Raw genomic sequence first — 12,505 nt, forward strand, 5'->3', positions numbered from 1 at the left:
CCGAGAGGCTGAGGCCTGAGACTGATACCCGCATTCAGCTTGTGAGGTGCTGGGGACACAGCCTGCCTTCTTAGGGCGTTCAGGCTAATGGCATGGTAATATCAACTGCACGGCTTAACACGGATGACAGATGGCAGTACCAGGGCACATGGGGGTTGCACAAGGACCACGGGAACACAGTGAGCCAGCGGGCCTAGGGTAAGGCTCATACCCGATTGCTGCTCCTGCTTATTACACGTGAAGCATGAGCAAGCTGCTGGGTCTCTCTGCGCCGCTGTTTCTTCATTTAAGATAAAGTAAGTAAACGGGCGCCTGGGGGGCTCAGTCGGTTGAGCATCCGAATTTGGCTCAGGTCATGATCTCACGGTTCGTGGGTCCGAGCCCCCGCATCGGGCTCTGTGCTGACAGCTCAGAGCCTGGAGCCTGCTTCCGATTCTGTGTCTCCCGCTCTCTCTGCCCCTCCCCCGCTCGTGCTCTGTCTTTCTCTCTCTCAAAAGTAAATAAACATTTAACAAAAATTAAAAAAATAAGTAACGTTCCCACCTTATAAGTTTCTTCTGGTGATTAAATGAAATAATGATTAGCACAGATTCCTTTCTGGTAATCACCCAAGAAATGGGTTTTTAAACTGGCTTGGCGTTTTAGAAATCTGGGCTGCTTTGTGTGCTAGAAAAAATCACCAATTGCAGTAGAGAAGATGGGCCAGAGGTAAGGAGGAGTTTAAGTAGCTGTTTAAATAATGATGGGGACTTGGGACTGGATGAGGAGCTTCTGGGAGATAAAGCCTAGGGCAGCTTGGCGTGGTGGGGAGGTGGGAGTGAGCTCTGGCAGGGGTGACTTTCCTTTCCTGGGCGTCCAGCTAGTCTCGTCAGTGCTGATGCCGTCTCCCAAGGTAAGCGTGCAGGAGGAGGAGGGCGCAGGAGCAAGCAGCAGGCCCGCTTGGGCCCTGTGACCTGCTGAGCTCCGGCATGGAGCGTGGCCTGTGAGCCGAGTGCTGTGGGGAGAGCAGGGGTCACGGATGGAGCTTCCAGGGAGCAGAGGGAGAGGGCCTCAGGGAATGAACGGTGTTGCTGGCCGTAGCAGGGCTATCGTGACCACCCTGAGTAAGACGAGCCTGATGAGGCTGACCTGGGGGCCAGGGGTGAGGGGTAGGAGGGGGAGTCCTGGGCAGTGCTTCTTGGAAAGGAGGGTGGGCTGAGAGGGACATAAGGGGCACAGGTGGTTTGGGTCTGAAATGGTGTTCAACTTCTTAGAAAAATGAGTGTATTGGTGGACAGAGTGGAATAGTGAAGGTATAAGGGAGAAAGGCCAGTAGGAGAGGCCGCTCAGGCACTGGGGTTGAGCAGGAATTGCTGATGGAGGGCCCTGTGGAAAGGTGTGTGAAGCTGGCAGTGCCCTTGGGGCACTGATGGACTATGTGACTCGAGGGGGTGGCATGGGGGAGGGAAGCCGGTGGGGCAAAGAAGAGGCTGTGGGAGCTCAGGGAGACCCTCTAGAAGGATCATGATGGCCAACGAGAAGGCCTACGGGAGTCTGCTATGGGCACCACTCAGAATTGGAGCAGGGGAGGGGTGGGGGAGGCAGGAGATGGGCAGGCAGGTAGGGCTTCTGTAAACAGGAGCCAGAGGCCCAATGCCACATCTGAGGGGAATGAAAAACCTCTGACCGTGGAGGGTGGTTGGGGGCAGGGAGAGCAGCAAGTGGCATCTAGATGTGCCCAGGTAAGAGTAGGTTAGGTCACCAGAAGTGGGAGGATGGGTTTCTGAGCTCTTTGGGATGGCGAATGGAGGCATCTTCGGTTTTCAGTTTGAATGGAGAAAGGCAGGGCTGGTTTACTTAGAGGCAAAAGGGATACATTAAGGAATGAAGGTGGGAAGAGATATTTACAACAAGGGTGAAGGTGGGGGAAACATCTAGAAAGAAAGCAGGGGAGAAGTCTCGAACGAAGGCAGGGAGACATCTAGAATGAAAGTGGGAGAGTTATCTAGAGTGAAGGTGGGAGGAATATCTAGAATGAGAGTAGGAGGAGATCAGTAGAGTGACGGGGGGAGACATCTAGAATGGAGGCAGGAGGAAACATCTAGAACAAATCCAGGTTTTCCACCAAGGTGGGTGGCCGGAGGGATAGCCACTCACCAAGGCAGGAAACCAGGGAAAGGGAGTGCGTTCCTTGGTGCTAGGTGGTGAATCCCATCAAGGAAATGGCGAGTCAGGGCAACCTGGGATGCCTGCAGCGAAGGCTCCAGGGGCCTGTTGGATTCAGAAGTCTTGAGCTCTTAGGGAAAACTGTGGAATAGACCTGGGGATTGGCAGTGGGTGGAGAAGTTCCGGGTTTGGTAGGGGTGATTGATGGGCTAGCTCGCAGGTTTGCAGGGCAGAGGTTAAGGAGTAAGGAACCTGTGTGGCCAGAGTGGGAAGGGAGGGGAGCAGGCGGCCCAGAGGTAGAGGGTTCCCAGTGTGTGGTGCCCGGTGGTGAGAGCCGCTCTGCTTCTCAGAGAGCTGGGCAGCGGTGGGGAGCACACAAGGGCCTTGTGGGCCTGACCGTGGTGCCGTGGGACGGGAGGGGGGCGGAGCGTGTTCTTATTCCTGGCTAATACTTTGCCTTTTTCTAACATTCTTTTTCACTGCTCTTACGGAAACATGTTATTACCACCAAGGAGGTAGAACTCTGGTTCGTGGGCAGCATGGGGGGCGGGGGCTGCCTGATCCTGAATGCCCAGAGGTCATCGTGGCATTGTTGGCCTTTCTGAGGCCCTCACTCCCAAACATCTGTGTGGTACCCCTGGTGATTGGTTGGTTCCACGGGCCTGTTTTCCGAGTGAACAGGGCAGGGCTTAGAGTCCATTGGTCTCTGCCTCCTGCTCATTATGCGCCCTGCCTGTGGCCATCGCGCCAGCCCTCAGGGCAGGGAGGGTGTGGAAGCCCTTTGTGCAGAGGAAGCAACATTCAGCCTGTTTCCTCAGTGTTCGGGACACTGGGGTTGAGGACTGACCCCCACGTGCTGAGTCTCGAGCAGGTCTGCACAGTGGGGGGCCCTCTTCCCCATCTGACCCCTGACCACACAGTGGGAAATGGTACAGCCAGAGCCTGGCCCCGGGTTTGGGGCAAAAGCTGTGTTTTCCCCACTGGTCTATAGGTGCCACGCTCATGGGTCTGCTGGATCCTTGGAGAAGATGCACTGTGATTGGTACCTCGAGATTCCTGGGGAGGGGCGCCTGGGTGGCTCAGCTGGTTAAGCATCTGACTCTTGATTTTGGCTTAGGTCATGATCTCACAGTTGTGGAGCCTGCTTAAGATTTTCTCTCTCCCTCTCCTCCCCTTCCCCTGCTTGAGAGCACGGTCTCTTGCTCTCTCTTAAAAAACAAAAACAAAAAAAAAGAAGAAGAAAGAAAAGAGAAGAGAAGAAAAGAAAAAGATTGCTGGGGAAATAGGCACCAGCAAGACCTGGACAAGATCTGAGCAAGGTCTGGAAGACACTAGAGCTTAGGTTACAGGGAGAGGGACATGTTCAGACAAGGCCCCACCTTCGAGCCGACATCTAGAGTCCCAGCCCCAAAGCCTCCTGTCTTCACTCTTTACCAAGTGCCACCAGTAACACTGGCCTCTCTTCCTCAGCTCTCCTCCCTCCCCAGCCTTACCCCTGCCCCACTGACAGCCAGGCTGCTGGTGAGAGCGGCCCTTCACGACACACACTGTCATGCACATGCCTGTCGAGCCTTCGTTAGCCCAGGGCGGGCAGTGTTCCAGTTTACAGCTGAGGACAGTAAGGGCCAGAGAGGAGAGCTGCCTTCCTTAGCAATGCACTCTTAGCCTTCTGCCCTGGGTGACGTTAACCCCTTCAAAGCCACGTGGACCATTAGATCTAAATGTGCAAAGGGCATACTTGTGGCAGTGAACACCTCTTAGGGCAGCTGGACTTCTCTCAATCCCTGGAAAGTTGTGGATACATTTTTTATGCATTCAAAAAGCAGCTGTTTATAAGCCTGAATGTTTCTCAGCCTGTGTGCTGATTTGTATGCAGTGTAAATAGGGTTGGTGTGGCCCAGGGCAGGGTGGGGCTGTGCTTGGATAGAACGCAGCGGATTTCATGAATGGTCGGACCCCAGGCCCTGCCCCACCTTGCTTCAGAGAGAGCCTTTTATTTGGAGAGCTGTGCTCTCCCTGTCCACCTTCCCATTCAGAGCCATTTTGTAGGCAAACGGGTGAAATTTCTTCCAGTTGACATTTGCCTGCTATCCTGTCTCCTCGTATTGTTCCTGATAAGTCCCAGAGGAGAGAAGCCTCTGCAGTTGCAGAGGTGATCCTGGTTTCGAGGGGATGGATTTCTCTGTGGCCCACTTTCTCCTGAACTTGAAGCCTGCTGGGGGGTGCTGTGATGTTTGCCCTCAAAATGCACGGGGGCCTCCATCCAGGGACCTGAAACCGAAGGAAGCGGGGGCAGAAGGAGAGGGACAAGATAGGAGACAACCGCTCTACCCTTTTACAGCCTGCAGAGTGAAAGCCAGTGTCCCTGTGGCAGATCTGGAGAGGGTGAGGCCTCATGGGGTCGGTGCTGTGGCTCCAGGACAGCTCGGCCCAACCAGCCGGCCGGGGTGGCTCTGACCCCACCTGTCTTGTTTCCCCGTAGACCTGGAGGCCTCATACAGCCTTACAGCTACACCTCTGCCTCTACTCAGCCCGGTGCTTCCCCCAACTACAGATGCCCCCCGAGTACCTGCCGGCCGGCTGGGCTGCAGCTGGGAGCAGGCACTCGTGGGCTCATGTGATGGGGAGTACTGCCTCAGGGGGTCCAAAAGTGGGTACGATAAAGCCTGTGCCTTTGGGAGCTACAGCAACAGAGACACCAGGAAGGAGCCACAAAAAAGATGTGGTCTCATGGGCTTCACCCTGCCAAGGGCAGGTCTGGAATGGGGAAGGAATAAGCTGTGTTCCCCCAGGACGGAGAACAAGAGAGTAAAACAAAGAAGGGAAGATAGTTGAGATGGAGGGCACAAAGCAAAGCTCTATGTGTTCCCGGCATCCTAAGGGAGAACATCAGAACAATTGGGAGTGAAGCAATTAGCATAGTTGTAGAGAGAATTTGCCCAAGATGAAATGTCCAGCAAAAGGCTGAAAATCCATTTTATTTTTTTAATGTATATTTTTTAAATTTTTTTTGGGGGGGAGAGAGAGAGAGAGAGACAGATCATGAGTGGGGGAGGGGCAGAAAGAGGTGGAGACACAGAATCCAAAGCAGGCTTCAGGCTCTGAGCTGTCAGCACAGAGCCTGACACGGGCTCGAACCCACGGACCGTGAGATCATGACCTGAGCCGAATTGGGACACTCAACCGACTGAGCCACCCAGGCGCCCCTGAAAATCCATTTTAAGAGGCCCACAATGTCAAAGAGTTTTATTTATTTATTTATTTATTTATTTATTTTAATTTTTTTTTTCAACGTTTATTTATTTTTGGGACAGAGAGAGACAGAGCATGAACGGGGGAGGGGCAGAGAGAGAGGGAGACACAGAATCGGAAACAGGCTCCAGGCTCCGAGCCATCAGCCCAGAACCTGACGCGGGGCTCGAACTCACGGACCGCGAGATCGTGACCTGGCTGAAGTCGGACGCTTAACTGACTGCGCCACCCAGGCGCCCCTGTCAAAGAGTTTTAAATACAAGCATAGAGAGACCTTCGGCAAGAATTGGGAAGAGGCGGGGCGCCTGGTTGGCGCAGTCGGTTAAGCGTCCGACTTCAGCCAGGTCACGATCTCGCGGTCCGTGAGTTCGAGCCCCGCGTCAGTCTCTGGGCTGATGGCTCAGAGCCTGGAGCCTGTTTCAGATTCTGTGTCTCCCTCTCTCTCTGCCCCTCCCCCATTCATGCTCTGTCTCTCTCTGTCACAAAAAAAATAAATAAATAAACGTTGAAAAAAAAAATTAAAAAAAAAAAACTGGGAAGAGGCAGGTGCCCCACCTGTGCCCCAGTTGTGGGCGGTGGCGGACAGAATCCAGTGGTAGGGGTCCCAGGGTTCTGAGAAGAAAGAGCTGAATCCTAGGAGCCCATCTTCCTGCCCTGTGTGACGATGGGAGGCTAGTGCTGAGACGAGACCCCATGTGTCCTCAGTAGGAAATCCCTAAGATCTCGCCCATGCCATGGACACGAACCGGGGCGGTGATATCAAGGACTGGAATGGAATGGCGGTAGAGGGCCGGCCTCGGCTTTATGCCTGCATCCTCAGAACCCAATGGAACTGCACATCGTTGGGGCAGAGCCAGGCCAGTGCGGCCTCCTGAGCTGTCCCCTCTGCTCTCCGCCCCCCCACCCCCACCCCAGGAACGGGCGGGCTGCTTCTTCCATCACATAATCACATCACAGCAGGCCTGAGGATGATAGCCAACACATGGGGACGGTGCAGGGGAAGGCAGGGGCACCCAGCCCTGGCGTGGCATCGTTGGTGGCACAGTGGTAGCGAAAGTGCCACCTCCAGGCTGGTAAAGTGAGACTGTTCAATACTGGGTGTCTGACCTGCTAAGCCACTGAGCATTCATTCCACTGCTTGCTGTTCTTTACCGACGAACTCGGTTTGTTTGAGTTCTCTTAAAATAATAATGGTGCTGCCCCGTTCCATACCCACTGCATGGCTGGATTTCTAAAATATCGAGACACCGGGCCGGGAGAATTATTAACCTGCAAGTCTCCCTGCCGGGTGATGGGGGCAGAGCTGTGTCAAGTGCCAGAGTGATCCTCTCACTGCTGAGAGCCTTGAAGAGGGGCTTTCTGCATTTTTACAACTCCCGTCAAGTGCCCTGGCCACAGGTGGTGTTTATGCCGAAAGGCCACGTCAGGTGCCTTCTACGGTTCCTTCTATGGCAGCAAAGGTTCCGGCGTGGACCTGGCCTGAAAACCATCTGTGAAAACAGTGCAGCCAAACCCTCGTAAATATCTGCCCCCCTTCCCACTTCTCAGCGGGTGACCTTGGGCAGGTTACTTCATCCTCTGTACCTCGGTTTCCTGACTTGTAGCAGGAGGTGAGAGATCACAGCACGTACTGCACAGAGGTGTTACAAGGATGAGTAGGGTGGTGCCTGGCGTGCAGCGTGAGTGTGTGCGTGCACGTGAGTGAGACCTTGCATGCGCGTGTGCCTGCCGGAGAGAGACGGAAGGGAGAGGGGGCGATAGAAGGCATCGGGAAGGAGACAGACTGGTCAGAGCGGCCCAGGGATGCCACTGATCCACTTCAGCACAATCTCTATTTCCTTTGGTTTTCGTTTCATATTTGAGAAAAGAAAACAGACTCATTTTTTGATAGGTTCTGAACCTTCTCTGATAAAGAAAGAAAAAAGAAGAAAGGGTCCCCCCCAAACGCTGCAGAGGTTATCTCCAGGAAGTGAGGTTCTAAAAATGTTATGTATGTTTTTAGACACTTCTGTGGTTTTTCCCTTTCTCTTCGTTGCGCATATATTAGTTCTGAGATCAGATTAACCACCTCTGTATGAGAAAGCTGCGGTGTGTGCAATGGCACAGTCACAGTCAGGTGTGCCCGTTAGGCAGGAAAAGCCCTACGAGGCAGCAAGTGGGGGGTGGGCACGGGGGTCTTCCAGCCGGCCACCTCGTCCCCTCTCCTGCGGGGCTGGAGCCCTTGTGGAGCCCGCAGCCCCAGCCCGGTCCCCTCGGCGTCTGCCGCTGCGGACAGCCCTTGACCCCCTGTGTTCTTGGTTCTCTCTGAGGAGTAACCCGATGCTGATGGCTGCCAGGTGCCCAGCCGGTGGTGCTGAGTGAGGGAGCGGACCCCCTCCGTGCCCACTGGGGCCGAACCCCAGGCCCAGCTGCTCTCTGTCCCTGCAGGCCCCGCCGGACAGAGCCTGTGTGCTCAGGGCTGCAGGCCCAGATCCTCCGCTGCTACCGTGACCACCTACAAGAAGTACTCCTGTGCTCGGACCTGGTCAAGGCTTACCAGCACTGCGTGAGCGCCGCTCACAAGGTAAGGGCTCGCCCTGCACCTGGCCTGGGCTGCTGGGCGCACGGGGGCCGGGTGCTGACGCCGAACTCTCTCAGCCCGTCTTTGCGAAGTCAGACATGCCGACCTCGAGGCCTCTGTCTTGTGCACAGGGACGGAGTCAGGAACTTTGATTTCCTCTGCCACTTCCTGGTTCGGATGTTATGTCTAGCTGATCCCATGACTGCCCTCGGATAGCCGGGTTAGGAAAAGAGGGCCCAGGGGCCCTGGACCCCACCAGGCTAGGTCTGGGAGCGGCTCTGAGTAAGCTCTGGGTCCGGGAGCAGGTCTGGGAGCAGCTCTGGGTCCCACCACCTAGTAAAGGGTATGCCTGTGCCACCCACTTCTTACCTTTGAGCAGTTGGAAGTAGGAGCTCACGGGAAGGGCCCATGGTGCAGGGTCAGGGTCACGGAAAGGGCAGGGGCAATCCTGGGAAGGAGAAGAGCCTCTGGGTTCAGGGAGGTAGAAAAGTAGGTGCAGCCTGCCCGACAGGATGAGGGAGCGAAGGGTACCTCTTGGCCCACCCTTCTGTGCGGGTCTGAAGGGGCAGGCTAGCACCCAGCCTCTGGTGAGTGGGAGGGGGTCACGGTGGTCCCAGGTCTTCTACACCCCCCAGCCCTCCTGCAGGGCAGCGGTGAGGTGTCCTGGATGTGTGAGGATGGCAGTGGGCCTCCCCTGAGAGCTGGCCCCAAGGTCTTGCCCTCTTCCCCTAACCCTCCCAGCCAGCTCCCAACCCTGTCCTCCCACCTCCCCCCATTGCCGTTCCTCTTCTAGACAATTCCATCGCCCTTCCCAAGCCCAGCAGTAACTGCCCCAGGCTGGACCCAGGCCCTCTCTGGTGTTCACTTAGGGGTGCCTGACTTGGACCTCCCCAGAGGGCCGGCATGTTTGCTAGATGCACTGTAGGATGGGGCTTTCTTCCTGTGGAAGAGCCCCTTGTGCCCGGTAGGAGACAAACTGCTGTGGGTACTGGTGGCGGGAAGGCTGAGGCCGGAGGTCCGGTCTAGCTAGGTCCGGCGGAGTGTCTCTCCTGCTTAAAAGCGTGGCCTCGCCAGAGCCCTCCTCACTCTTCTGTCAGCTCGGGCCCCGTGCGGCGCAGTGTGCGCGTCTGGGCTCTGAGGCCCAGCCGCAGCGCCCGCTGCCCAGAGTGGGCTCTGGGACAGCCCGGGGCCCAGCAGCAGCTCCCTGTGGCACCAGGCGTGAAGCCTGCTCGGGAGATCACGTTTCCTCCCCGCCGTAGAGCATGCAAAGCTGTTTGCTCAATTTCAAGTTGAGCAGCAAAGACCCTGCCGGCAGTCCCTGCAGCCAAGAGCGGAGCCGGGCCAGTGGCCCTGCACCACGAAACGTGGGCCACGGGAACAGGTGGCCCTCTTGGGCCCCTTCACTTCTACCAAGGTGTTTGTGAAGGCGAGCACGAGAACCCTTGCCCAGGTGGGATCGGAGGACCATGGCACGGGCTTGCACACCGTGCACCTAACTTTCTACTGAGGGAGAGGCCTAGGGTCCTGCTGTGGCCTCCTTGATTCCCCGCAGAGCCCTCTGGCCGCCCCCCCCCCCCGCCCCCCGACTACCCTCCATCTTTCCCTTCGGGCCCCACGGCCACAGAATTTTCCGCCCCGCCCCCAGCAGAATGTATCTTTAACAAACACATCTCACCAATATATCTTCATTGCACTGAGGCAAAAATGTGATTACGAAGGAAGACAGATTGCATTTATCTCCAGTGTGTTCTCTGTAGCTCTAGCACGCCTGAGAGAGGCTCTGGGGCACTGCCAGGCCTGGCTCCCTCCTCCCCGGCCCCCACCCCCTGGCGTTATTAAAGCCTAAATTGGAGCCCAGGCAACTGGCAGCAGCGGAGGCCGGCCCTGCTCTGACTGCGCGGCGTGTGCAGCGTTCCTTCGGGAGAAACATGTTCCACCGACTCCTGAGGCCCTCGGTGCCCACAGCGTACCCTGTTGCTGCCCTCTGCCCACCTCTGCCTCAGAAGGCTCCTGGTGGAGCCGGGATGGGGCCGGGGGGGATCTCTGATAGCGATTTGCTTCTCGAAATACCAGCTGGCAGGAGCCCTCATCTCTGGCAGTCAGGGAGTGGGTATCAGAGGCCCACCACCAGGAGGTGCCTCCCCAGAGCTCCTGGCGGCACCTGCGTGGTCCCTTCCAAGCCCGGGGATGTGTGCGTGCGTGTGGATGTGGGCAGCGCCTTGGAGGCAGGTTCCAGCAAGACGCAGCCTGATGGTGAAGGCTCTCACACAGCAGAGCCCGCTCTCTGACTGGTTTCACTTAGAAAACTCAGAGTGGTTAGGTAAGAAGGCAGGGGAGACCTTGGCGGGGTGAAGCAGCCTTGGGCTGGGGCCTGCCTGCCTGTCTGTAAAGGCGGTCAGATGAGCACAGGCTCCTTGTTAATGGGCCACCGGAGGCATGTGCTGAGTGGGCATGGAGACGAAGAGACACAGTCCCAGGTTGCAGGGACCAGCTGGGGGCACCCTTTCCATCGAACAGTCACACTCATGGGGCATCCCGAGGGCCAGGGGCCCTTTTAGAGCCGAGGCTCTGGGGATGCGCGGGGTTCCCAAAAGAGAGGGCCATGACTGAACTGTGACCTGTTCTCCTTTGCAGGGTTGAGGAGCAGGCCTCCATCCTGGCCCTGGCGGTGACTTGGAGCTCTGAAGAAGGAACCAGTGATGGGACCACAGTCCGCAGACCCCTGGGCCACAGCCATTTTCTCCTGGGTGCCTATGGATGTCTCTGTGCTTGGGGCTGCCATGTGTTTGGGAAGTAGAGGATGTGCTACTGTCCGAAAACAAATAAAGCAAATGTCTTTGTTTTCAGTCATTCTCTCGGCTGGCACACAGCTGCTGCTGCCTCCTCTCTGTCCATACCTGTGCTGGACCACGGCGATGCAGGCTGAATGAAACAGGCTGTTCCCCCTTGGGGAGCACTCAGCCTAGCAGGGGAGACAGATGTGGAAGCCCCCAATTATGCTGCAGTAGCAAAAGGCCGCCCAGAAGCAGGTATGAGATGAAATGAGGGGAATGCAGTTCTTTCTGGGGACGGAGTGGAGAGAGCAGGCCAGCTTCCTGACAGAGGCTCTGTCTGAACTCCAATGTAGAAGCTGAATGGATGACCGCTGGGCAAGCCAGAGGCTGGGTGAGTGGGACCCCAGATGCAGGGCTCAGGGAGCCCAGAGCTGGGCTTTGCAGAAAGCAGATCAGGGGCTGGGTGGGATAGGGGGATGCCAGGCCACGACGTTAGGGCTGAGTGACACCTCTGTGGCTCTCGGGGGAGGGTGGGCTCAAGTGGGGCAGGACTGAGTGCCAAGGAGAGCCCTGCAGGCACTTGAGGGCATGATAAGTGGGAGGCTGGTGGGCCAGGTCGGGGGACAGACCGAGGCGAGGCTTAGCAGCCGAGGTTAGCATGCCTCTGGATTTGAGTGGTATAGGGGAGAATCAAGGATGATTTCTAGACCTCTGGCTTGGGTGCTGGTGATTCTGGGGGCTGCAGTGAAGGACACAGGGATTGAGAAGTGCAGAGGACAACGATGTTTGGGACGTGCTCTGCTTAGTTGGGGTCCACACACTGGTCTGCCGGTCCTTGGCTTCTGGCGGGATCCCAGCTGAGGTGTCTTGACCACACCCGGGCTGCACGGAGCCTGGCCCAGGGCTGTGTGAGGGACGCAGCAGGAGCCTGAGATGGGGCTTCTGATTCACCAGCTGCTCTTGCTGGTGACCTTGGATTTCCTGCGAAAGTTCCTTTGGAGAGCCCCTCGCCATCTGGAGCTGAGAGCCTGCATCTCAACTCCGGCTTTGCAGCCCAGGCATCTCTGCTCATCCCCGAACTCTCACACACAAAGCTCAAGTGGGGGTTGAGGCTCGGCAGTGTCCAGCTGTCCGGGCAGGTAGCACAAGGCAGCTTTATTCGGCCAAGCTACATATTGGCTGAGAGGAAAAGAGCTTTGGGAGATGCCCTGTCTCCACGTTCTGGGTCAGCTTGCCAAAACACACAAGGAGGCATTTGGGGTGCATGCGGGGGTGAGCAGCCCTGGTGGGTAGCAGGGTACCCTGGCCTGAGCCTCTTCCTGGCCTCCCCCAGCAGCCCAAGAAGCCACTGGCCCTTTGTCAGGCCAGCACGGTGGGGTCACATGTCACCTGGATTATTGAGCTTAAGCGAAATCGGAGTCATCCTTCAGCTGGAAGTTGCTGAGGCCCTTTCAGGACTCCCTCAGAAGCCTCTGGTGTCCAGGGCTTTGTCCCACTTCCCAATCTGCCAGGAATCTCTCTCAGACTCTACTTTTCTACCCGGGAGTCCGTCGAGGGCAGCTGTGTGTGCGCCTCTCCATCTGGGCGTGTATGTGTGTGCATAGGTGCCTTTGTGTGTGCACATGTGGATGCGTATAAATATAGATAGGTACCTTTGTGTGTGTGTGTGTGTACCTATGCATCTCTGCATGTGTATAGAGGGTGCTTTTTTGTGTGTGCACATGCGTGTGCATAGGTCTGTGGACATCTGCCCATCTGTGTATGTGTGTCCACG

The 12,505-nt window shown here is 56.6% G+C and overlaps 1 protein-coding gene across 2 annotated transcripts in view; it reads left to right on the forward strand.

Annotated features, from left to right (window-relative positions):
* CHCHD6 (coiled-coil-helix-coiled-coil-helix domain containing 6) overlaps nt 1-10,807 on the forward strand; it is a 252,149-nt gene extending 241,342 nt beyond the window's left edge. For both annotated transcript variants that reach the window (XM_086697267.1, XM_086697268.1), the window contains exons 7-8: nt 7,825-7,960; nt 10,592-10,807. In XM_086697267.1, the coding sequence (XP_086553393.1) occupies nt 7,825-7,960; nt 10,592-10,597 (142 nt within the window). In that variant the 3' untranslated portion in view covers nt 10,598-10,807. The remainder of the gene's footprint in view (nt 1-7,824; nt 7,961-10,591) is intronic.
* The last annotated feature ends 1,698 nt before the right edge of the window (nt 10,808-12,505 follow it).

The sequence above is a fragment of the Puma concolor genome, chromosome A2, assembly GCF_028749965.1.
Source record: "Puma concolor isolate L17-30 chromosome A2, mPumCon1.1.hap2, whole genome shotgun sequence".
Lineage (NCBI taxonomy): Eukaryota > Metazoa > Chordata > Mammalia > Carnivora > Felidae > Puma > Puma concolor.